This window comes from Mus musculus, chromosome 10, assembly GCF_000001635.26.
Source record: "Mus musculus strain C57BL/6J chromosome 10, GRCm38.p6 C57BL/6J".
Classification (NCBI taxonomy): Eukaryota; Metazoa; Chordata; class Mammalia; order Rodentia; family Muridae; genus Mus; species Mus musculus.
The window spans coordinates 4,135,285-4,159,743 of NC_000076.6; the positions used below are offsets into that span (position 1 = coordinate 4,135,285).

General features: G+C 45.1%; 1 protein-coding gene across 3 annotated transcripts in view; it reads left to right on the top strand.

Annotated features, from left to right (window-relative positions):
- Mthfd1l (methylenetetrahydrofolate dehydrogenase (NADP+ dependent) 1-like) overlaps positions 1 to 24,459 on the top strand; it is a 194,190-nt gene that overhangs the window by 162,393 nt on the left and 7,338 nt on the right. The window contains exons 27-28 of one of the 3 annotated variants that reach the window (NM_172308.4): positions 12,725 to 12,842; positions 20,258 to 20,846. In NM_172308.4, coding sequence (NP_758512.3) covers positions 12,725 to 12,814 — 90 coding nt within the window. In that variant the 3' untranslated portion in view covers positions 12,815 to 12,842; positions 20,258 to 20,846. Of the gene's footprint in view, positions 1 to 12,724; positions 12,843 to 20,257; positions 20,847 to 24,459 lie in introns of those variants that run through there. The other 2 variants (NM_001170786.1, NM_001170785.1) reach the window with 2 other exon arrangements.

Consider the following 24,459-nt stretch of genomic DNA (forward strand, 5'->3'; position numbering starts at 1 on the left):
AGGATGACAGTCTTAAGCCCACGCCCAAAGTAACACACCTACTCTAACAAGGTCACATCTAATCTAATAAAGCCATACCTCCTAATAGTGCCACTCCCTGGGCCAAGCATATCCAAACCATTACAGGCGGCATGATGGAAAATAGGCAAATCCCCCACGGGGGTGGAAAAAAGACTAAAATCAATAAAGGCTTGACTAATACTACAGTTGCAATTGACCTAATTGGCAGGTCTAGAACATTCCATCCAACTGCAGCAGAGCATAAAACCATTCAAAACCATTGCAAATGTACATAGAGCATTTGCCAAGACTCCAAGACTGGCTATAGTCTGGGCCAGAAGATTGGTCTCAGTAGATTTTAAAGAATTCAGATCGCAACAAGTATGTTCACTGTGGAACTGAATGAGAAATCAAGATGAAAAGACATCTGAGGAGTCTCCAAGTATTTGGAAACCAGACATGTGAGAGCCTGTACTCACCAGCCATCTCTCTCGTAAGGACAGCTATCCTGGAATGAAAGGAAGTAGAACTCAGTGCAGTGAGAACCTTTGGAAGTGATTGTCTTATTTCTTGTTGATAGTGCTTTCCTTTGTTTCTTTTTGTTTTTTGAGGCAGGGTTTCTCTATAGACTATGTTCTGTAGACCAGGCCTGCCAGATGCCCTTAGCTCTGTACTGGGATTGAAGGCTTGGGATATCACCCTTCTTTTCTATTTTTATGGCTATGGGTGTCTTGCCTGTAGGTATCTCTTGTGTTTGGTGCCTGTGGAGGCTAGAAAAGGGTGTCAGATCCTCTGGACCTTGAGTTATTCATAGGTATTTGCCACGGTGTCATATTGAGAATCAAACCCTGGGCTTCTGAAAGAGCAACAGGTGCTTTTACTCTCTAAGCCATCTATCTCTTCCTCCCTTAAAGAGCGTTTAAGCAACCTGGGGGAGAAAGGGCTTGTTTCAGCTTATACTTCTGCGTCACAGTCAGTCATTGAGGGGAGTCAAGGCAAGAGCTGAAGCAGAGACTGTAGAGAAGCATCACTCACGAGCTCCCCCACCTCATCCCACCCCTTCCCCAGCCCCCGCTCTGGCTTGGTCAGTTATCTTTCTTCTATATCCCAAGCCAACTTGCCTAGGAATGGCATCCGCCAAAGTGGGTCAGGCCCTCCTACTTTGATAATCAATTAAGAAAATGCCTCACAAATATGGCCACAGACTAGTCTGATCTGGATACTTGTTCAGTGGAGGTTTTCTCCTCCTAGGTGACTCTACATTTGTGTCAAGGTGACAGAGAACATTAGATGCTAAAAGTCCATCCTTTGTGAACTTAACACACACAAAAAGTTCACTATTAAGCGATAGCTTTTCCTTTCTTGTTTATCTCCAAGATTGCATTACAATATATAACATAGTAGCTTTAAATGTTCACGGTATTTTAAAAATTCAAACACTCTAAAAGTTTGATTTATCTTTAAAGTATCCAAAGTTTCTTTAACTGAGATTCCATATAAAATGAAAAACAGGTAAATACCTTCCTACTCCAAGTGGGGAAAACCAGGACATAAGAATGTTCAGTTATGCAAATCCAAAATCCAATAGTATAGCTCCAACTTGTAGCTCAGTGTCTAACATCTAATGTATGGGATGGACTCACAGTCTTCCAGACTCCAAAGATCCCGGGCAGCTCTTTTTCCCTGGCTCTGCTGTCTGTAACATCAACAGTTTATCTTATAAGGTAGGCTAGCTGCAGTCTACACCTCTCCTATTCTTGGTGCTCAGTGCTAGGATCTCCATTGCAACTGGGACTGTATCTTTACCCATGGCTTCCTGTCCTGCCTTCAGGGACGCTAGCCTTGCCACATCGGGCTAAGCTTCAGTTTCTCTCCATAACCCCTTCAGGTCTAGTTTTTCTACATTAAAATGTTTACTATTAGTAATAGTTACGAAAAGCAATTCAGGGCTGGTGAGATGGCTCAGTGGGTAAGAGCACCCGACTGCTCTTCCAAAGGTCCGAAGTTCAAATCCCAGCAACCACATGGTGGCTCACAACCATCCATAATGAGATCTGACGTCCTCTTCTGGAGTGTCTGAAGACAGCTACAGTGTATTTACATATAATAAAAAATAAATAAATAAATAAATCCAAAAAGAAAAAAGAAAAAAAAAAAAAGAAAAGCAATTCAGCACGCCTTTAATCCCAGCACTTGGGAGGCAGAGGCAGGTGGATTTCTGAGTTAGACACCAGCCTGGTCTACAGAGTGAGTTCCAGGACAGCCAGGGCTACACAGAGAAACCCTGTCTCGAAAAACAAAACAAAACAAAAAAAAAAAAACTGAATCAAGAAATACAAATCATAACAACAGTGGATTCCTCCATATACCTTTGAGACTTTCTAAACATTTTTTAAATTTGTTGTGTTGATTGATACAAGATCTTACTGTGTACTTTTACCTGTTCTAGAATTTGATATTCTACTTAGCTGGCCTTGAACTCACAAAGATCCACTTGTCACTGCCTCCTGAGTGCTAGGACTAAAGGCGTGCACACCATACCTAGAGAGAATGTCTACAATTTAAAAAGACTCATTATACCGAATGCTAGTGAGTATGTAGAAACGGGAACTCCCAGACTCTGCTGATAGTAGTAGTAGTAGTAGTAGTAGTAGTAGTAGTAGTAGTAGTACAAGCCACCTGGAAAACAGTTGGTAGATTTTTTTTTTTTTTTTAGCATGTAGAAAAGGAGTGGGGTAGGGCTTGGATGTATTGTTATTGCCTGACTTGTATGAGACCCCCAGGTTCAACCTCTAGCATTGAAAACAAAATAAAATCACAAATATATACCTACCATATGACTATTCCATTTCATCCTCTTTTTTTAAATATTTTTATTAGGTATTTTCCTCATTTACATTTCCAATGCTATCCCAAAAGTCCCCCATAATCTCCCCCCCACCCACTCCCCTACCCACCCACTCCCACTTTTTGGCCCTGACATTCCCCTGTACTGGGGCATATAAAGTTTGCATGACCAATGGGCCTCTCTTTCCAGTGATGGCCGACTAGGCCATCTTTTGATACATAGGCAGCTAGAAACAAGAGCTCTGGGGTACTGGTTAGTTCATAATGTTGTTGCACCTATAGGGTTGCAGATCCCTTTAGCTCCTTGGGTACTTTCTCTAGCTCCTCCATTGGGGACCCTGTGATTCATCCAATAGCTGACTGTGAGCATCCACTTCTATGTTTCATTTCATCCTTTTTACTTACTTACAAAAAGAATGAAGTCTAGACCAGTGTAAAGACTGTACATATGAGTGTTCATAGCAGCTGTTTGTCTTATTGTGTGTACTAGGATGCAAACCTAAGGTCTTGAGCATGCTAAGGAACTAGTCTACCATTGATCTGCATCTCCATCCCAGTACCAGTTTGTTTACACACTAGTGAACCTTACCTTTATATTCAAGTGCATGCAGTTTATTACATGCCTAGTTTACCCAATAAAACTGTTGATGGTGCAGTTGGGTTTGCAAGCGAATTACAGGAAGCACTCGGGAGGCTAAAGCAGGAGGATTAGTCCATGTTCAAGGTCAGCCTAGTGTACATTTTGTGAATGACCCAGCTTTTAAAAAAAAAAAAATCCATATTAGAAGGACAGTCTAGTAAACCTAGTATTCAAATAATTAAAATTCCAAATAGGCAGTTGAAACTAGAAGGGAGGGATGGAAGTCTGAATGAAATAATCCTCCTCTAGTCTTTAAGATACCTTATCATGAAGTACTAAGGAACACTGGGCAGAGAATACCAAAGCTCTTACAGGAGAATAAAATCACAGTGGCATGCATCTCTCAACAGCAGTGAGGAAGACAGACTACAAAAGAGCATCGTCTTCACACTCAGGGGGGAAAAAAAAAAAACACTTACGTATATCTTCATGCCCAGCCAAACTATCTATCAATGTTCTAATCATTAATGTCAGCCTTTGAGCCCTCAAAATGATGCTAAAGGAGCTGATGAGTAAATGTGTTTCTCTTCTGCTGTTAACAGATGGCCACAGAGTAAGTAGTTAAGGCAGCAAGAGTCGAAGGTAGCCATAGCCTGGAACTCTGAACCCAGCCTGGCTGCCTTCTCTGCTTACAGCCTCAGTATTGGCGTCAGCTGGGGGCAGGACCTCATCTGTGGCCTGGGGTCCTTTTTTATGCTCCTGGGTTATTCACAGAATCCTCACCCAGTTTTTGCTGGCTGCCAGCCACCCTTGAGTCCTAGAGGACACAGGTAGGATTTGTTTTGCTAGTTGGCTCCTTTGTTCCAGTTTAGTTCCTGAAAGCCAACAAGAAAGACTTTCTGTTGACTGTTATAAAGGGTGGTGTCCCATTGCATGTGACCTATGTTATTGGTTAGACACCAGTCAGCCTCCATCAAAGGCTGGGGCCAACTGGGGTCATCATGAGCACGTCCGCTACAATCTGGGTCAAGGAAATGGAAACTCAGAGAACAGAAAGTTTCTATTGATTGTGGAACAGGAAGGGCCCACTATGGGGATTGTTTTAATAACCCTACAGGGTGATGCCAAGGATGGATGGCGCCAAAGAAAATGCATCTTTTTCTTGAATGCATTAAGAGGTGGGTTGGAGGACTGGAGGGATGGCTCAGTGAAGCCTAAACACTAAACATTAAAGCCACACATGAGCTTAATCCAAGCACTGAAGAGGCCAGAGATGAGGAATTGATTCCTGAGCAGCTAGGCAAGTCAAATTAGCACGCTTGCAGGTGTCGGAGAAAGCCTGTCTCAAAAGACAAGATGGAGAGAGATTGAAGAAGAAACCTGAAGCAGACATCTGGCCTCTGCATGCACATAGTATGCACACAAAACAGTGTTGGGGCAGGAGTGGGGGGATGGGGAGGGGTGATGACCTTTGGCCTCCCAGAGAACATGTTGATATATAGAAGGCAGATGTATAGGAAGCACCAGAAAGCATTAACTCAGAGACAGAAGAGGTACAAGGGGACATGACTGATATGCAAGATGGCTTTGCTGTACATATTTGCGTATCCTAATCAATTCTGACCTAAGATAGTTCTGAAGTTAAAGACACAAGAGACCAGTCATGGGGCATGTGGAGTGCTTGATCCTCCTCTTCTATGTTAGAAAGCAGAAGATAAAACCTGAATCGGCAAAGCAGAGTAAATAGAGGAAGAGGAAGATATCTTAGGGTTTCATTGTTGTGAAGAGACACCATGACTACAGCAACCCTTTTGAAGGACAACATTGAATTCGGGCTGGCTTACACTTTTAGGGGTTTAATCCATTATCGTCATGGTGGGAATCATGGCACCATGCAAGCAGACATGTTGCTAGAGAAGGAGCTGAGAGTTCTACATCTGGATCGGCAGGCATCAGGAACAGAGAGTAAGCCATTGGGCCTAGCTTTATGCAAGCAAATCATTGTATTTTTCAGCCAAGAATCTGAAGAAAGTTAATGTAGGGTGGGGAAAAACGTGTTGACATTTCCCCATATGATGTACAAGGACTGGAGATGATAGAAAGACTGCTGTCATCCCATCCTGAGGAGGCCAAGGCCAAGGATTGGAGTTCAAAGCTAGCCTGGGCTAGATAGTAAGATCCTATATCTATTTTAAAAACAAGTATAGAGCAAGTAACTCAATCCTGGACCCAGACTGGTATCTTAAAAAGAAGGCTGCAAGCCAGGTGTGGTGGCGCACGCCTTTAATCTCAACACTCAGAAGGCAGAGGCAGGCAGATTTCTGAGTTCGAGGCCAGCCTGGTCTACAGAGTGAGTTCCAGGACAACCAGGGCTATACAGAGACACCCTGTCTCAGAAAAAAAAAAAAAAAGGCTGCAAGGTAATGTAGACCTCCTTCATCTTTGACATAGTTAAGAGGGGCCATAGATGGTCCTGATCCAGCATGTGTTGGCTAGCCAAGCTTCCAGTTGGTAGACATGCTCTGGGTACTCCCAGCTTTCTTTCTTTCTCTTCATCTCCACCAGGCCTACACACACACACACACACACACACACACACACACCCTCAACTCCATGAGCATGCAGAGCATCAAGGATGATTCAATACTATGGACCCTCTCTCTATCCTGTAAAATCTGTTAAGATTTAGCAGCTTTTAAAATCTCCACAGAGGAGCTTTGCATCAGTCTAGAGGACAGAGGAGAAAGACAAGGGGTGGGGGGGGGGGGGGAAGAGAGAGAACTTAAACTGCTCAGGAGCTGTGGCTCCCTGGTACAGTGCTTGCCTGGCATGTGTAAGGCTCTAAGTTCAGCGCAGCAGGGGGGAAAATAGTAAACTTCCCAGCAGAAACAATGTCCTCACCCTTCCTTCCTTTCTTCCTTCCTTCCTTCCTTCCTTCCTTCCTTCCTTCCTTCCTTCCTTCCTTCCTTCCTTCCTTCCTGCTCCTGCTCTCCCCTCCCCAAACAGGATGGTTGGTGATTTGGTTACCAAAAAGATCTATCTCTGTTACTTTGTTATCTCTGTTCTGAGGCACTCCTCAGAAACCAGTTATTAAGTCAGTTTGTGTCCCTAGAGCTGGCGGAGAGTCTCAGGGCATGCCATCTGCAGATCAAATGGCTGGTGACTGAGTTCGGTGCCAAATGACAGGAAAGACCCACGAAGGGGGAGAGGTGCAGCCCTGCTGGGTGTGCAGACAGCAGGCAACTCAGTTTAGGATCCCGCTTCGTCTGGTTTATAATTCCGTTTCTGCGGGGCTGCCTTGATCCCCATTGCCTTAGATATTTTGTATCTTGGCTCTTGAGTTTATTGTAAGATTTGACTGTGGTAACTGGAAACTATAAAAATTAAGGAGTTTGGAGCTATATCTTCTGCTGAGGGTGACCTTTAGATAGCTGGTAACGCAAGAAAAATTTCCAGGAATGTCTCAAAATCAATAAGCCCTATTGGTCCCTGTAAAAGAAATGCAGTCATGGACCAGATTTCCTTCTGCTTTTCTTATTTCTGTCTCTGATAAAAGTAGCAGTCTTATTGTCATGTGTGTGTGTATGTGCATGTGTGTGAGAGAGAGGGAGGAGACAGATGATAAGGACCACACGTGTTATGACATGATGTGGAGGTAAGAGGTCAACCTGAAAGAGTCATTTCTCCCTTACCTTCACCTGGCCCAGGGATAAAACGTAAGTCATCAGGCCTGCACAACAAAGCAGGTACTTTTCTACCTGCTGGGCTGTCTCTCTGGCTGCTCATTTCTTATTTCAACACAAGTAATAAAATAACAAAGTACTGTGTCCTGAATGCCTAACTGGGCCCTGCTCTTACCTTAGTTCATCTTAACTTCAAAATTATGTCCATAATGTACACTGTGACAGTGTACTTATGACTATTGAAGGCTCAGTGAGCTAACTGCTCAAGGGCCATGTGACGCAGAAGTCCTGATCTGGTTCCCATTGTTGCCCACCCCTCAGACAATCTATTCACTTAGTACCTTGGTTCTAGGTGAATGGGCAGTCTAGTCAAGGTACTAGATCCTCCTGGCTGTTACCAGCAACATGATACAACCGTAGTGAGCATCATGGCATCTATGTCTGCATCTAGAGACGGATGGAGGAAAGCCTGTCAGCCTCTGCCTACCTCAGGGCTCTGAGAAGTTCAGGAGTGGTGCCCATGGTGGCATAGGGAAAGGCCAAAGGGGTCTCTGTAGCGACCCAGGGGTCCATGGGAAGAGCCACATGTAAATGGCTTACCGTTGTATACCGGAAATCTCTGTGTATCTCTTGGGGGAGTGATCAGATCCAGCACATGAGCAACGAAGGAGCAGTTAGCTCGTTAGTGTGAGTGGCCTCGCTTCAGAACTTTCGTGCTTAGGTTTTGCTAACGCTCTCGAGGCAGTTGGCAAAGCAGCATTGCAGCCCTAATAATTATAACTCCTTCAGCTTCCCAAAAAGGTTGTGTGTAGGGGTGATTCGGGGAGGGGCAGTCAAACCCAGGGCCTCAAGGATGCTAGCCAGGGAAGCACTCTGCCACTGAGCCACATCCCCAGCCCGGAAAAGTTTAACTCAGTGTGTAGGTTGTGTAAATGAAAACTGTTTACAGAATTCTAGATGGTATCAATAATCCATACTTGATCTAAAATAGTAACAGGGAAGGTCTGGGTAGTTACTCTATACCATTTTAGAAATATTTTTTTTTTCCAGATCTGAGGACCAAACCCAGGGCCTCTACCACAGAGCTAAATCCTTAAGCCCTTTAGAAATGTTTTCTACTTCTAAGGCAGTCTCTGCTCCCTGCTGGGACATGTTTCTAAAGATGACCTTTGTAAAAGTTCTAGCCCTATTGTAAGCTAACACCATTCTCTTGTTGGGGGAAGGGAGGGTGGTATTTTTGAGACAGGGTCTCTGTAGTCCTGACTGTCCTAGAACTTGCTATGTAGACTGGGCTGGCCTCAGACACACAGAAATCCACCTGCCTCCGGAGTGCTGGGATTAAAGGTGTGCACCACCATGCCTGGCTGCTAACACCATTCTTTTTTTTTTTTTTTTTTTTTTTCAAAGATTTATTTACTTTTATATGAGTACACACCAGACATCAGACACACCAGAAGATGGCATCAGATCCCATTACAGATGGTTGTGAGCCACCATGTGGTTGCTGGGAATTGAACTCAGGACCTCTGGAAGAGCAGTCAGTGCTCTTAACCATGTTACCACTGAGCCATCTCTCTAGCCCACTAACACCATTCTTTTTTTTTTTTTTTTTTGGTTTTTGGTTTTTGGTTTTTGGTTTTTGGTTTTTGGTTTTTTTTTTCAAGACAGGGTTTCTCTGTATAGCCTGGCTGTCCTGGAACTCACTTTGTAGACCAAGCTGGCCTCGAACTCAGAAATCCGCCTGCCTCTACCTCCTGAGTGCTGGGATTAAAGGCGTGCACCACCACGCCCGGCAAAAAATTAGTTTTTCTTTCTTTTTTTTTTTTTTCTTTTTGGGTTTTTGAGACAGGGTTTCTCTGGCTATCCTGGAACTCACTCTGTAGACCAGGCTGGCCTTGAACTCAGAAATCTGCCTGCCTCTGCCTCCCATTCTTAAACAGCCATTAAATTTGAAAAGGAATCAAGACTAAAACTATAAAGTAGAACTTCCTTCCCTGGTCTGTCTCTGAGCACGGTTGCCCTCCTGTTTCTCAGCAGCTTATTTTTTTCCCCTAATAGATCATATTTGCCAAGGAGTGAGCCCATTGGACTTATATACAGAACGGGCCTATGGCAATTGTTCCTGTCACTCTACTTCCCTTATTTAGAAAGCATCCCACCCCCGAGTTACTAATTTAAACTTACAATCTCCCCAAAAATCAAATTCCAGAATTGGGCGTGTGAAACAGGAGGCTACACGTGGGGGTGCCCATGTAATCCCAGCACCCAGGAGATAACTCATGTGGTTTCTCCCTCATGTTTGTGCATAGAGCAGAGTGCAGTCTCTGGTGAAGCCTGAAGCCTCTAGGTTCATCTGCTAAGGGGTTTTCCGTGCCTTGGGCAATTGTTAGGTGGCGCAGGGTGGGGCTGGCGAGTTCTTTGAGTATTTTTATTATGTATATGTCATCTCTGCATGTATGACTGTGTACCATGTACCTACCTATATCCATGGAGACCGGAAGCAGGCATTAGATCCCCTGGAACTGGAGTTATAGAAAGCCATGAGTCACCCAGGTCCTCAGACTTAGCAGCAAGCGCCCTTACCACTGAGCCATCCCACCTGCCCTCACATATGTTTCTAAACATTGTTGATAGAAAGTGTGGTTCCTTGTGGTCCAGAAAAATTTGAGAGATTAGTCGTAGTTAAAATCAGGTTCTTGAGCGGGTCGTGGTGGCAAACGCCTTTATTCACAGAGGCAGAAGCAGGCAGATTTCTGAGTTCGAGGCCAGCCTTGTCTACAAAGTGAGTTTCAGGACAGCCAGGGCTACACAGAGAAACCCCGTCTCAAAAAAAAAAAAAAAAAAAAAAAATCAGGGTCTTGAAGACAAAAAGCTTTTTTTTTTTCCTTCAACCTTTGCACAAGAATCTATTAATGTGGCATGACACGCCCAGAGATTTAATGGCTCCTCGTTTATTTTAAGCGGGACAGCACACAATTAGCACAGAGCCCCACTGACCCCGGGCCTGTAGCCAGAGGTCAATTCCCAGGCGCTCTTTCTTCTGTAGGGCTGTAAGGAATCTAGTCTAGGAGCTGCGCCCTGATGGCCGTTTGTTACTGGTGGAGAAGTTGGTATGAGTGTCACAGTTTTGCTTACCATAACTCCACATCACTCTTCCTCAGCAGGGGAGCTCTTGCTCTACAGAGCCACCTGTGGGTTCTGGTCTGTTGTCCCTTATCCCAAATAAGTAGTCTCAGAAGCGATTGCTGCATCGTTGGGAAGGAATGTGGTAATTTTGCCATTCCACACATGTCTCTCCTACTTAAATAAGCTGAAAGTGGAAGAAAGACATCTCTCACTTCCTGACGCTTAATATCTTGGCTAGTTTTATGTCCCAATACTGTGACCGAATTACAAGACACATGTCCACTCTCCTTTCAATAGAGTAACGCAGTAGTAACCAGAGAAACTTTGATTCCGTGCTAGGAGCCTGCCTTTTAAGAAAGCAACCTTTAAAATACAGCAGAGCCCCAGCCACTAAGTCAGGTGCCACAGTTTACATTTAGTTCATTGTTTGAGATCCAGGGTGTCATTGCCCACTCGTGTGTGACAAAGGGCGCCTTATTCCCGTCTGTGCTCAGAGGCCTTTGTAGCCGTGATACTCCTACACTGCAGTCCTATCTACATAGCACCACGTGCTGGGCCTTCTCTTTGCCCTGCTTCAGCCTCCACACTCCAGGGCCAATAGGGCAGAGTGGTCAGTGAGAACTGCAGGGGGGCCCATGGGTGCCCCACCTGGCCAGCATATAAAGGAGATTGGCACTAAGGTATTAGGCTCTTCTGAGATGAAGGAGTCACAAGGAAGGACTGTAGGCACCATGTGAAACATGGTTTCTAAGCCATGCTGTGTATCTGTGTCGCTGGGGGCTTGCTGTGGTCCCAGGCTCCCATCCAGCAGACCTATGGCTCTGAGTTCCCACCAGGCTCCTGGGCTACTGCTGCTGCTGCTGCTCCACAGCCCTGGCTAAGTGAGGAGAGTCCGTAAGCAGAGACAGGAGTGAGAGAGGGCAGCACGGGGTAGGAACCACATTCCACCTTAGTAGTTCTCTGCAGAGAATGGTGGGACGGGAAGAAGCAGAGCCACTCTGCAGGCCATCTTAGGAAGAGTGTCTGGGGACCAGCAAGGTTTCTGCATGACACAGAAGTCAATCTGGCCTCTGAAGAGCCAGAAACCAGCTATCACCTCTGCCTGACGGACAGACAGATGGGACCGGAAGATGGGTGCCTGTTAAAGCAAGCGCAGGAGACCCCGAATCCTGAGACACACAGCACAGATCCTGCGAGCAGTGTGTTAATATGGTAACCTGCGTGCTTTCTTGATACACTTGGGTCTTCTGCCACAGGGGACAAAATGGCAGCACTGAAGGTCTTGGTTTAGCAAAACAGTAAAGAACCGGATTCTGCCCTCCGCTAGCCATGGCCAAGAGTACTTCCCTTGATAACTTAATGTCCTCTCACCTTGCTGGACATAGACCTGTGATCTGAGGACTTGGGAGATAGTCACAGAATGATCAGGAGTTCAAGGTCGTCCTGGGCCACATGAAACTATTTGGGGGGGGGGGGACAGTTCCTGGCAACCCACATACAACAAAAACAACAAAATTTAAAAATCTATAAAGTCAGATGTAAGAAAGTGTCTACGTCAGAGGGCCCTGGAAGGACTGAAGCTGGCTGTCATCCATGTAAAATACACAGAGCACCATGAACATGTCGAGCAAAGTCCAAAGGCTGTGTGGTACTTAGTACCTTAGCCACCTTGACAGTATAACTTACCATCCCTAGATCTCACCACCTCCCCCATGTGCCATGGAAATCATATAAATGCCTCTTCAAGGTTGTTAAGGAAGGAAAATGGGGGCTCAGTGGTTAAGAGCACTGACTGCTCTTCCGAATGTCCTGAATTCAAATCCCAGCAACCACATGGTGGCTCACAACCACCCGTAATGAAATCTGACGCCCTCTTCTGGGGTATCTGAAGACAGCTACTGTGTACTTACATATAATTATAAATAAATCTTTTGAGGGAGAGAGATAGAGAGAAGGAGAGAGAGAGAGAGAGGAGAAAATGCCCAGTGGTGCAAAGCATCACTCAACACAGGAGTTCCTGATGGAAGGTAAAGCCAGCTGCCTGCTAGCTAAAGGGCAAGTTTGCACTGTGCCCAGCCTCTAGTACAGTTTGCAGGCTTTTGCTTTGACAAAAATATGTGCATGGTCTTGGTGAGGAGGCAACTCTGGCCCCAGCCACAGGGGCTGGTTTTGGGCTCTGTAATGCAAATTGGAATAGGAAGAGAAGCTTTGAAAATCACTGGTGGCTGCTGTGTGCCCGTGGGACCACAGGGAATATGAAGAAGCTACATTTGGGGGTGAGGGGTGGGGTGACATGCTTTCTGTCTGTATGTGATTTCTTTGCAGAGTGTGAAGGCAGGGGGCAAACTGACAGGACCGCCTGTGTCCATAACGGAATGTTATATGTGGCTGTCATGAATTGCGTGGTTGGTTTATGGCTAGTGGACCATGCCGTGATTAATCACCTCGTGAACTTTGCTCACGTGCAATGTTTTGTTTTCTCTTTCAGATGAGCACAATGCCAGGACTGCCCACCCGACCCTGCTTTTATGATATAGACCTTGACACAGAAACGGAGCAAGTTAAAGGCTTGTTCTAATGGAATGAAACCCACAGGACTGGGCAAGGTGAGCTACCATGATTTGGGTCTTGTTGTCAACTTAAATGATGTCTTATGTCATTTTTTTCTTGGGTTTGTTATAAATGCAATCAAACAAGTAAATTGTTCCTAGGTCACTACACAGTCATACCTAATAGCTGCCTGTGACTTGGGGCCCCTCCCAAGCGCAGGCATGCCCTCTGTGTATCTGGAGTGAATCCTATAGAAGTTGGATCATGAATGTGAACTTGAGCAGAGCGCCTCTAATTGTAGCAAAAGCTGGTATCTGCCTTCATTTAAGACTGACTTCCACCGGGCAGTGGTGGCGCACACCTTTAGTCCCTGCACTTGGGAGGCAGAGGCAGGTGGATTTCTGAGTTCGAGGCCAGCCTGGTCTACAGAGTGAGTTCCAGGATAGCCAGGGCTACACAGAGAAACCCTGTCTCAAAAAAAAAAAAAAACAAAAAAAAAAAAACAAAGACTGACTTCCTACTTTATTACCCCACATCTGGGTACAGAGTTACAGTTGTGTTAGGGAAATCTTGGGTTCATTTCCCAGGGCTGCCATAACAAAGTACCATGAACTGGGTGGGTTAGAACAGAGCTGTGTCTTGTTGTCCTGGAGGCTGGAAGTTCAGGGTCAAGGTATCAGTTGAGCAAGCATCCTATGCCCTCTGAGGATGTCACCGCATAGTCACCACTATATAGGTGTGTCCCTACCATCTCTGCCTCTTTGGTCACTGACTTTCTCCTGTGCCCCTGGCTTCCTGAGGCTTTCTCTTGTTCTTTTTAGTTTGTATGTGTATGTGGTGCAGCTGCTGGTTGTTTTCAGAGAGATTTGGGTTTTTGAGATGAGATCTCACTAAATCGCTCAGGCTGGTCTTGAACTCCTGATCCTCCTGCCTCACCCTCCCAAGTGCTAGGCTTACAAGTACCCACCACCACACCTAGCACTTTGTCCTCTTCTAAGGACCCCAGACACATCAGATTCAAGCTCTCTAAGACTTTGGGGGTGAGGGGGAGAGACAGGTTTTCTCTGTGTAGACCCAGAACTCACTTTGTAGCCAGGCTGGTCTCAAACTCAGAGGCCCACCTGCCTCTGCCTCCCTAGTGCTGAGATTAAAGACATGTACCACCACAGACTTTAAAGACATCTTGATTATTCTGCCAAAGACCCTGTTTCCAAATGCAGCCAATCACTATCACAGGTGCCCAGGGATAGCACTCCTACATACCTTTGGGGGAACATAATTCAGCTCTTGACTGTGGTTGGTTGGGGCTCTTCTGCCTCTGGAAGGACTAATACAGACGGGCACGGGTCTCCCTAGACACCGTGCAGGGCAGGGTATTAGAACCCTTTCTGGACTCTGGCCCCTCAGGTTAAGAAGGCAGACTTTTTTTGTTTGTTTGTTTTGTTTTTTTGTTTTTGTTTTTTGAGACAGGGTTTCTCTGTGTAGCCCTGGCTGTCCTGGAACTCACTTTGTAGACCAGGCTGGCCTCGAACTCAGAAATCCACCTGCCTCTGCCTCCCAAGTGCTGGGATTAAAGGCGTGCGCCACCACGCCCGGCAAGAAGGCAGACTTTTATTCTAAGCTTTTTACATCACTGAGAGCAGAGGGATGTGGGCTGTGGGCTGTGCTGCTGTGTGTCCCAAGGTGTTGAAACACTACCTGCTGGCTTCTGCCCTGGCTGTCTATATCAAGAAAATAATACGAATCTTCCTGCCTGCAACTCATAGACAGAAGTTGTGATGGCTTGGAGCTCCGTTTACATCCCATAGATCAATATGTCCTCACTGTATTCCCAAAGTCCAGTCTCCATCCCCCACCCCCACCCCCGGCCCAAACGTTCAATTTCATCCCTTAGCCCAGAAGGGGCTTCTTGGCATCAAACCCTGTCCTGGGCCTTTGGCCGGGTTTCTTTGACCTAAATGTGCTTCAACACCTGTGTGTTGGGACCCTAGGTGGGATGCAGAGTTTCTTCTCCTTCGGTTGCAGCTAACAGTTTTATGGCGTTTAGGGAGCTCATGCTTGTCCAAATGAGAGGACAGCCTCTGAGATCCTCTTCGGGAGTTATGTAGTTTAGCTATTGTTTATTTTAGGTAGGGTCTCCTACTGACCTGCAGCTCGTTAAGCTAACTAGACTAAGGGCCAGGGAGTCCCAGGGTTCCTCCTATCTCTACCTCCACAGCCCCAGGATTACAATCACATAGCACTATATCTGGAAATGTTTGTCTGTAGGTTCTGGGACTCGAACTCAGATCCCCGTGCGTGCAAAGCAAGGACATCATTGAGTCATACGACAAGTCTCCTCACTGTTTCAAGTTTGGGGAAGTTCCTTCTTTGGCTTTAGATTTTTTTCCTATAAGATTTTTAAAATTAATTTAATGATGATCTGGGCTCTGGTGCAAAAGATTAGTGAGGAACCACTTAAATGGCCTCATGTTGAACTGAGGTGGGAAATGCCATGAGAACGGCGTCGGTGCCTGCGTGTTTCTTGTTGAGAGGTGGGAGCTCTTGTGACTCTCAGTCACAGCCATGTGGCTTGTCTTCATCATCCTGGGAAAGAAAACCCCAAGAAGGAAATCAGATGAGTATTGAACAAAGGGACCATGAACCTAACCTTTGGTAACAGTGCTATTCTTGGTCTTTTATTGTGGCTCTGGTCTCCCAGCAAGGCCTCTGGTAAAATGACAGTATTGTTTCTTTTAGACCAAAAGTTGAACCTTCCCCTGACTAATTTCTTTCCAAGTAAAGGATCCCATATATGGCACATCTGCCATTTGTCACCAGAACAGGTGTGCGCAGATCTGTCATCTCTAGTGAACGGTATTTTCTCCAGACTTTTGGTCAATTTTTATTTGTTCTCCAAGTAAGTCATATACTTTCATTAATATGGTTAAGACTGAGGTAATGTCAGGGATTCTGTACCAATACATACACCTAAATAAATTTCTTGTGACTTGTCACCCGTGTCTTCCCTGGCAAGCATCCTTCCAGATTTTTTGCTGAAGATAAAGCAATCCAGGAACTCAAGGTATTAGTCCTTGCACTCTTGGAGGTGGAGGCAAGATGATCAAGGTTTCAAGGTCATCATCTTGGCTATGTAGTGAGTTCTAGGTCACCCTGGGCCACACAAACCCTGTCTAAAATAAGTAAGGAGCTGGAGAGGTAGCTCAACAGAGGACCTACGTTTGGTTCTTAGCACCTATATTAGAAGGGCTCAAAAACACTTGTAATCTAACTTCAAAGGTCTGCTGCCCTCTTGTGGATAGGATGGGATGGGATGGGATGAACACACAAATAAAATGAATCTGAAATTACATAATTAAAATCGATCAGGGGTCTGTGGGGATCTTCTGGCATGCCAGATACTGTACTCAGTCCTAGCACAGCGAGTGTTGTCCCAGTAAATCAGAGGCTTCAAGAAGATTGGTCCTCCCGACATGGTCTCAGAGGGATGGTGGCTGAGGACAGCCTGCATCCCCACTGCATAGCACTGCTCTCTTAGCCACCAGCATGTATTGTTTTGCCACACCAGTCAACTAGCATGGAGAGATCCAGCCAGTGAGCCCTTGTGTTTCAGGACTGCAACATCAGACCCAGAGAGGTCAACATACTGCACAGCTAATGGCTACAGAAGCTAAGATCCAACCCAGATTAGCCAGCTTACAGTGTGACACAGCCCTTACACCCATTCCCTACAGGAACTTAGGCCCATTCCAAAAGATGGTATCAGCTAGTTAATACGTTTTTGTTTTTGTTTTTTTAAATAACCGAAGGTAAGTATTTGGATATTCAACTCTCGGTCTAAAAAGGACTTCAGTGTGGTGGGACAGCCTCTTACCTCAGCCTCTACTTGAATAGCATTGTTTCTCATCTCTCCAACACTAAATGTGAAATGACGAAACTTCATTCTAGGCTTGCTGGGCAGTAGTTCAAAACCCATCATTTGACCCTGCTGGAACAATTGAAAAGGGATCTGGTGGCCTCAGATAAAAGCTTTTACAAATAACCACTCCTCTCCTTGGCTCCTGTAAACATATTTTCTGTTTTCCATGACTCTCCAAAGTGGCAGTCCAGAACCACCTCTATGAATATCCAGAGAGGGCTGTGGCTGGTGAAAGTGCATAAATAAAAAACGTTTCGTCTTGGACAGCACTCCAGCGTCAGCAATGAACACGCTTTGCCTTGTCATAATTTAGTGGCACAGCGACACAAGGTTGATCATTGTAAAGCCTCAGCTGCAGTGCAGAACAGTCACCATCCTTCGAGGAGCATGGTAGACACTTGCACCTGTGCCCCTCTTGGGAACAAAGGGATGCTAATGACTACTTTTGCTTCCTCCCCTTTCTTGCCCTTCCTGCCTCCCTCAATTTCCCTCCATGAGATATCATGAGACTGAATGTGAACGTGAGATCCAAGGAGTCCCCAGGACTTGAGCTCAGCCTCCTCCCTTTGTCCCAAGACTTCCCTGTAGCTCTTTTGCTATTGTTAGCATGAGCTGTGACTCATTCTTTTGGATGTCACTAAATAGAAATCTTTCAAATAAGGTTTGGCCTCATGAAATCCATCCCGTGCTTGCAATCTCTTGCCACGAGGTGTTTGTGTTTCATGGGGAGGGGTGCTGTGCTCCCTTTCTTCTGGGTTCTTGTTCTCCACCTTGATCATATTTCTGAGCCTCCAAACGATCCATACAAGAAAGTCCAGCAACTTACTGAAGAACCAGGGCTGCCCTCCCTCCAATGCGCTGTGTGATGTTTAGTATGCATTGGGATTCATTGTGGTCCCACTGGAGATGCCAGTGTCTCACCAGAAGTCTCTTTTCCAGAGTTCTACCCATCGAAGGAAACCCCATCTCAGCTCGCTTCTTCCCTAATATGCCTTTAGGGAGGAGAATTCCCAAGCTAATGACTGATCAAAAGTTCCTCCTGAGTCAGGTGGCCACGTGCATTCCTTCCTGTGGACAGACCTGATCGACCCCAACTCCTATAGCAACGGGGAGCCCATGGCAACACCTCAGCCCTATGATTTGGGTTTTGAAATTTATCTTTTTGCTCTACCACTAAAGTAAGCACACATTTATTCTTTTCCCTTCCAGGCAGGAGTCCAAGGAAATAGCAGCCCTTGCTACTTAATCCTTTCTGGCATCTGATAGCTATTGTGACTAAGTCTTCCATATCTAGGTTAGGTACCAACTCTTACCTTCTTAATCCTCCTTTAGAGGAACCTCGAGGCACAATACACTTACTGAAATGGGATAGCTCATAAATATTTTGGACTGGGGATGTAGCTCAATAGTAGACCACTCACTCACCCAGCATAAGCTAAGCCCCAGCTTTCATCTCCATCATCACGTGTGCAGAGTACTTTATGTATTTCCTACTTCTTCAGTATGTTCCCAGTGGGAAAACTTCCAAGGTTGTTTCTCCTTAAATTAGTCTCTTTTTTGTTGTTTTTTTGTTTTGTTTTTCAAGACAAGGTTTCTCTGTGTAGTCCTGGCTGTCTTGGAGCTCACTCTGTAGACCAGGCCGGCCTCGAACTCAGAAATCCACCTGCCTCTGCCTCCCAAGTGCTGGTATCAAAGGCGTGCGCCACCACTGCCCGGCATATTATTCTTATAATGAATTTTTTGTTTGTTTGGTTTTTGTTTTGTTTTGTTTTTTCATTTCAAAGCAGGGTTTCTCTGTATAACAATCCTGGCTGTCCTAAATCTTGATTTGTAGACCAGGCTGGCCTCAAACTCACAGAGTTTGATCATGCACTGTCACGTCCAGCTAATAATAATTCATTTTTACATTTTCACCTTAGCTGTTGCCCCACTCTCATTTTATCTTTAATTAGACTTTGCATGGTTTTACCAACCCATAAGCTTTCCATACACGCGGGACCATTGCAGAGGCCGTGGTGCATGTCTGTAATCCACATCTTGAGGAGGCTGAGGCAGGAAGGTTGCAAGTTCAGGCCCAGGCTAACATTGATCCCATGTTTCACAAAAGAAGCACGGAAACACAGACTCTTCTAGACACAGAACCATAGGGCACAAGGGCACTGGGTTAGCCAACCAATCTTCCATTTCACACCTCAGCAACCTCAAAGTTCTCACAGCGCTGAGGGTGTGCCCCGCCCACAGAACCAGCCCCCTCAGCCCAGCAATACCTTCCCCTCCTCGGGACTCACTGGTCACTACAATAAGGCTGCTGTGTCCCTGGGTGAAGAGCCAGGACCTGCACCAGACAGCCCTCTTAATGGGACGTTTTCTTTTCATTCCTGGTTGTTATACTGACTGTGTTTCTGTCTTCTGTTTACTTGCCTGACTTGGACCCTGATGTCGAGAGGTATTTGAAGTTCTGTCCTCCTCTCCATCACTGTCTTCTGTCTTTAAACTGCCCGGGCATCTCCCTGTCTCCAGTCTGCAGTTATCTGTGGGAGGCAAATCTACCCAGTGTCAGCAGAGTGAACTCTTTTGGTCCACAAATAAACCCCTCCGTGTGTAAACTCAGATGAAAGGCTGCATACTGGCATTTACAGTTTTCCCTGGAGTGGGAGCCTGTTTTCTTCTGGAACTTGGTTGTTTTGCTTGGTTATTGTTTTTCAGATATAGTCTGGTCACTTTCTCTCTCTGAAAGATTGCAGAGAGCTGGGAATGTGGTGCATGTCTGTAATCCCACAGCTTCAGAGGTGGAGGCAGGGGGACTGGGACAACAGCCTAGACTATGTAGCAACTTCAAGGAGAACCTGAGTTAAATGAAACCCTATCAAAAAAATAAAAATAAGATAAATGAACACATTTTTTAAAGTTAGAACTTGTTCTCTATGCTCTCTGTATGAAACAGGAGCAGAAATCTAAGGCAATCAGATTGTCCCTCTAACACCTGTAACAGTCCCTGGATCTTGCATAATGTACAGCACAAAATCTGCAAGTCATAGAAATTGTGGAGTGTCTTGGAAAGTGGAGAGGCCGCCTTGAGGGACAGCACTGACTTGTGGTTGTGGAGCACTACATCTGAGTCTCGCTGTGTGTCTGTTTGGGGGTCCACTTATATGTGTGCTTATACACACATGTGGACGGGGAGTAGAAGACTAACGTTGGGTCTCATTCTTCAGGTGATATACCAGGGTTTTGTTTTTTGGTTTTTTGTTTTTTGTTTTTTTTTTAAGATTTATTTATTTATTTATTTTATGTAAGTATACTGTTGCTGTCTTCAGATATTCTAGAAGAGGGCATCAGATCCCATTACAGATGGTTGTGAGCCACCATGTGGTTGCTGGGATTTGAACTCAGGACCTTCTGAAGAGCAGTAGGTGTTCCTTACCACTGAGCCATCTCTCCAGCCCTGATATACCAGTTTTTGATATTGGACTGAAGCACACTAAATAGACAAGGCTGACTGGCCAGGAAGCTCTGCCTAATTCTCTGCCCTAATTCTCATTTCTTACACAGAAAACAGCTCACACAAGAATCCCAGCCTTTAAAACCACAACACAAGTAAGAGTTTAACACCAGAGGAAAAGACGACTTGGCTCTGAGACCCCACCCCCTCTTTTTCAGAGTCTTCAAACAAAAAACGTCTCCTTGCCTTTTTGCTGCAGTTGGAGAAGAAAATGAATTTTGAAATCTTGTGATGCAATGCTGGAGCAATCCTGAGACAGGCCAAAGACCGCTTCCTCATACAAGATTAACTCTGTTTCCAGCCAAGTGGTGTTCAACAGAAGGACCTGCGCCACATCTGGAAGGAGTGAAGTTACTCTTGGTTCCGATAGTGTTTACACCATTTCTGCTGCTTATACTTTAGAAAGTTTATTTTATGGGGACTAGGGCTTTGCAAGAGTGTGAACTAAAAGCTAATGCTTCCGTCTTTGGAGTTTTCTCTTTCATCTTTTTTATTCTTCCTTTCCTCACCTGTGTTGAGGATGGGATGTCAGGCCTCTGCTTGCACCGTCCAGCGCTGTGCTGCCAAACTGTATTTGTTTTTGTCTTTGAACTGAAAATAAACATGTGTTCTAGAAAACCGTGTTCAGCTAGTAAAGCCACTCACTGATGTCACTGTCCTTGTGAAGCCTTGGGTTGTCACCTGGCACATTTGTGGCAGAGATTGCAAGTGCATTCGGAGCTTTATAAATGACAAGAAGACAATCATATTGAGAGAAATGTCTAGGCAGCCCAGACTGTGGAAGCCTGGCTGGTCTCCTGGAGCAAAGTGCACTACCTATCCACAATGACTTCCGGGTCTCTGTGAAGTCTCTTTCCCTAACCCTAACCTCTTCCACCATGAATGAATATCAATGGCCATTCAACTTTCTGGTCCCACGGGGGTAGAAGAGTGCCTCTTAAAGGTCAGGTGTTTGGCAAATGTTTTTCCTTTGGCCCAAATGAACACAAACTAGAGAACGTTCTATGACCCGTTCCCTACTTTTTGACCCTTCCTTGTCCCTCCATTCCCTGCCTTGCAAAAATATAAAATTATGTAGAACTTAAAACAAAACCAAGGATTCAGAAACAAACAATAAGTGATTGTCCTCGAAGCAGCATAAGTAAAACTGTCACCATAAATATCCTAAATATCCCGGGGCACATCCTTCGTGATCCTTCCTGTCTGCCCTTACGATACCCATTCCAGTGACCCTGCTCAGCTCATAATGTGTCTTTATGTACAGTTTTGCTTGTTCCAAAACACTGTTTGAAAGCCAAAAGGCCCACTCAGTGCCTTTCCTGAGTGTAATTTTGCTTAGCGATTCTAAGGCGTCCTTCCTTGTCTCTGCCCTTTCTTAGGGAGTCCACCTCTCCAGATTCACACTTACCCTGTCTTCACAATACTTACACCCATGTGATGGGTAAGTTCTCTACAGAAGGTACCCAGAAAACAGCAGCTCCTGGTGAGCTCATGTTTAAGGAGTCCCAGTCACAGAGCTGGCAAGATGGTTCAGTGGGTAAGAGCACTGACTGCTCTTTGGAAGGTCCTGAGTTCAAATCCTGACAACCACATGATGGCTCACAACCACCTGTAATAAGATCTGATGCCCTCTTCTGGCATGTCTGAAATCAGCTACAGTGTACTTATGTATAATAAATAATAAATAAATAAATCTTCTTTGGGACAGAGTGGGCAGAGGTAGGTCCAAAAAAAAAAACCCAAAACATCAATTTCCAACAACCACATGAAGGCTCACAACCATCTGTATAGCTACAGTGTACTCACATAGATAGATAGATAGATAGATAGATAGATAGATAGATAGATAGATAGATAGATAGATGATAGATAGATCTTAAAAAAAAAAAAAGGAGTCTTAGTCACAGGCTCTCCCCCACCTCCCAATATGGTTGGTCACCTGCAGTCATGCCTTTCCTGCTATATGAACTGTGATCCCTTCAACTGTAAGCCACAATACATCCTTTCTTTTTCCTTAGGTTCCTTTGTTTGGTGATTTAGTCACCAGGGCAAAAGAGGTAACTAATCCAATCTCCTATATAGAAAAACAGTTTGGAGTCAAATTGAAGAGCTAAGCAAAATGTCCATAACTTGCCAGTTTCCTAAATGCAATTCCGCAATGGAAGAAAGAAAAGATGTCACAAATCAGGAGACCTCAGCTGCACCTTCAAGGTGAAAACTAAACCAAATCCGTAGCTCGGTCACCCACCTGTGGTCTCAGCTTTGTCATCTGGAACCCCCTGCTCTCCTTTCTCTGTGCTACTTGAGCCTTAGTTAGGCAGTTCCACAGGTCCAGTGCTTAGCCTCCAAACCTAGCATGGCCGCCCCGACTCCAAGGTTATGTGTCTTCTGTTTTAGCTACAGTGGTCTGCAGGAGGCAGCAATAATTAATCAGGCTCTGTATATTCAAGCTGTTTGCCCCCTATGTAGTAAGTGAATATAGATAATCTTTCTGCACTGTTAATAGTAGAACCTTCCCCCAAAACATTTGGGCTAATATTTACATTTTCACAAGCTTTATAATCATTACATTAGAAAAGCTGGTTCTAAAACCATCTTTATTAGAGTTACCAGAGAAATCCTTTTTTTTTTTTTTTTTTTTTTTTTTTAAATAAAATGAAGCTTTTTCTGGGGATGTGACTCAGCTGATAGTGTGCCTGCCAACCCATTCAGGAAGCCCAGAGCTCCATCCTCAGCATCACACAAAACCAGCTCTCAAGAGGTAGAGGTGGGAGAATCAGGAGTTCATGGTCAACTTCAGCTAATTTAAGGCTAGCCTGGACTACGTGAGACTGTCTCAAAGATAGATAAGATAGATGGATAGATAGACAGAAGATAGATAGATAGATAGATAGATAGATAGATAGATAGATAGATAGATAGATGGATGGATGGATGGATGGATGGAGGGAGGGAGGGAGGGAGGGAGGGAGGGAGGGAGAGAGAGAGAGAGAGAGAGAGAGATAGATAGATAGATAGATAGATAGATAGATAATGAAGCTTGCTTCTCCTTTTTGAAGTCCATATGCCCCTGGGGATTTTTATTTTTAACACATTTACTAGATAATTATTCCCCAAGCTAAGGATTAAGAATTAACCTGACCTCCACTTTCACATCATCACTGAGCCAGCACAATACTAAACACACAGGAGGTCTAAGTAAATACTCCATGAAAGGTTGAATGATCACTGATGGCAGCAATGTCTGGCCCAGCGCCACCCCTGCTAAATGTTCCTGTTACAGCCCTGTCCCTTCCTCTCTCCCCTTCACAGCAAGTAACTCAGCCGATCGCCCGAGCTTTCTTCCCTAGGATCCCAAGTCCCCCAAGCCTAATTCCTTTACCTGTGTTTGACATAGGGACTCACTCTGTAGACCAGGTTAGCCTGCAACTCGAGATTCTCCTGTCCCTGCCTCCCACTGTTGCCCATACCCAGCTCCCAACTTACTTATACGACTCCTTAGAAAGATTCATTTAACAGCAATGGAGAGATGAGGTCATATGAGTTCCATAGCTCCCATCCCCACACCTCCGAACCTTGTCTAACAAGTCACCAAGAGCTGAGTAGACAGACACTCAGACAAGACATCAACACAGCTTGGAGGATAAAAGAGAGAAGGCTGAGGAAAGGCTCCCCAGAAATGGCTCTAGAAAGCATGAAGGGAGGCAGCAGGAGCTCCCTCAAAGAGCAGACGCTATATCTACAAGCAAGGCTTTGCGCCTACCTGTCAAGGGCTTCCCTCTAGGTTTTGCGTTTAATTTTTATAAAAATCAGATTCTGGTAAGGCTTCCCACAACAGTCTAGCCAGGCCTCTTGAGTACTCATCTCGTGATTAAGATGAGACTAAAGGCAAATTTGTTCCAAAAATGGGCCTGTGCCCCATCTCTGGTTTGGGACAATCCAACTCGGAGGAGAGCAGCAAGAGCACTCTGCCCTTGCCCGAGGTTACAGTGTTTATGTAACAAATCAGCTCAACTTAAATATTTCTCATCGCTTGTCAGGGCTGCAGACCTCTGCCCGGCACATCAACATGAATGTCATGTGTTTATGTAGCCCTGTGTGGGCATCTATGCTTATGCAAAAGGACCTCAAGGGTTCAAAGCCAGTTAATATTTTCAAGCATGCATCATGCCGCTTGCATGTTTGCTATAAAGATGGCAAAGAGACAATTTCTCAAAACCACCAGACTGAGTCGATTTGTGCGCACACTTGA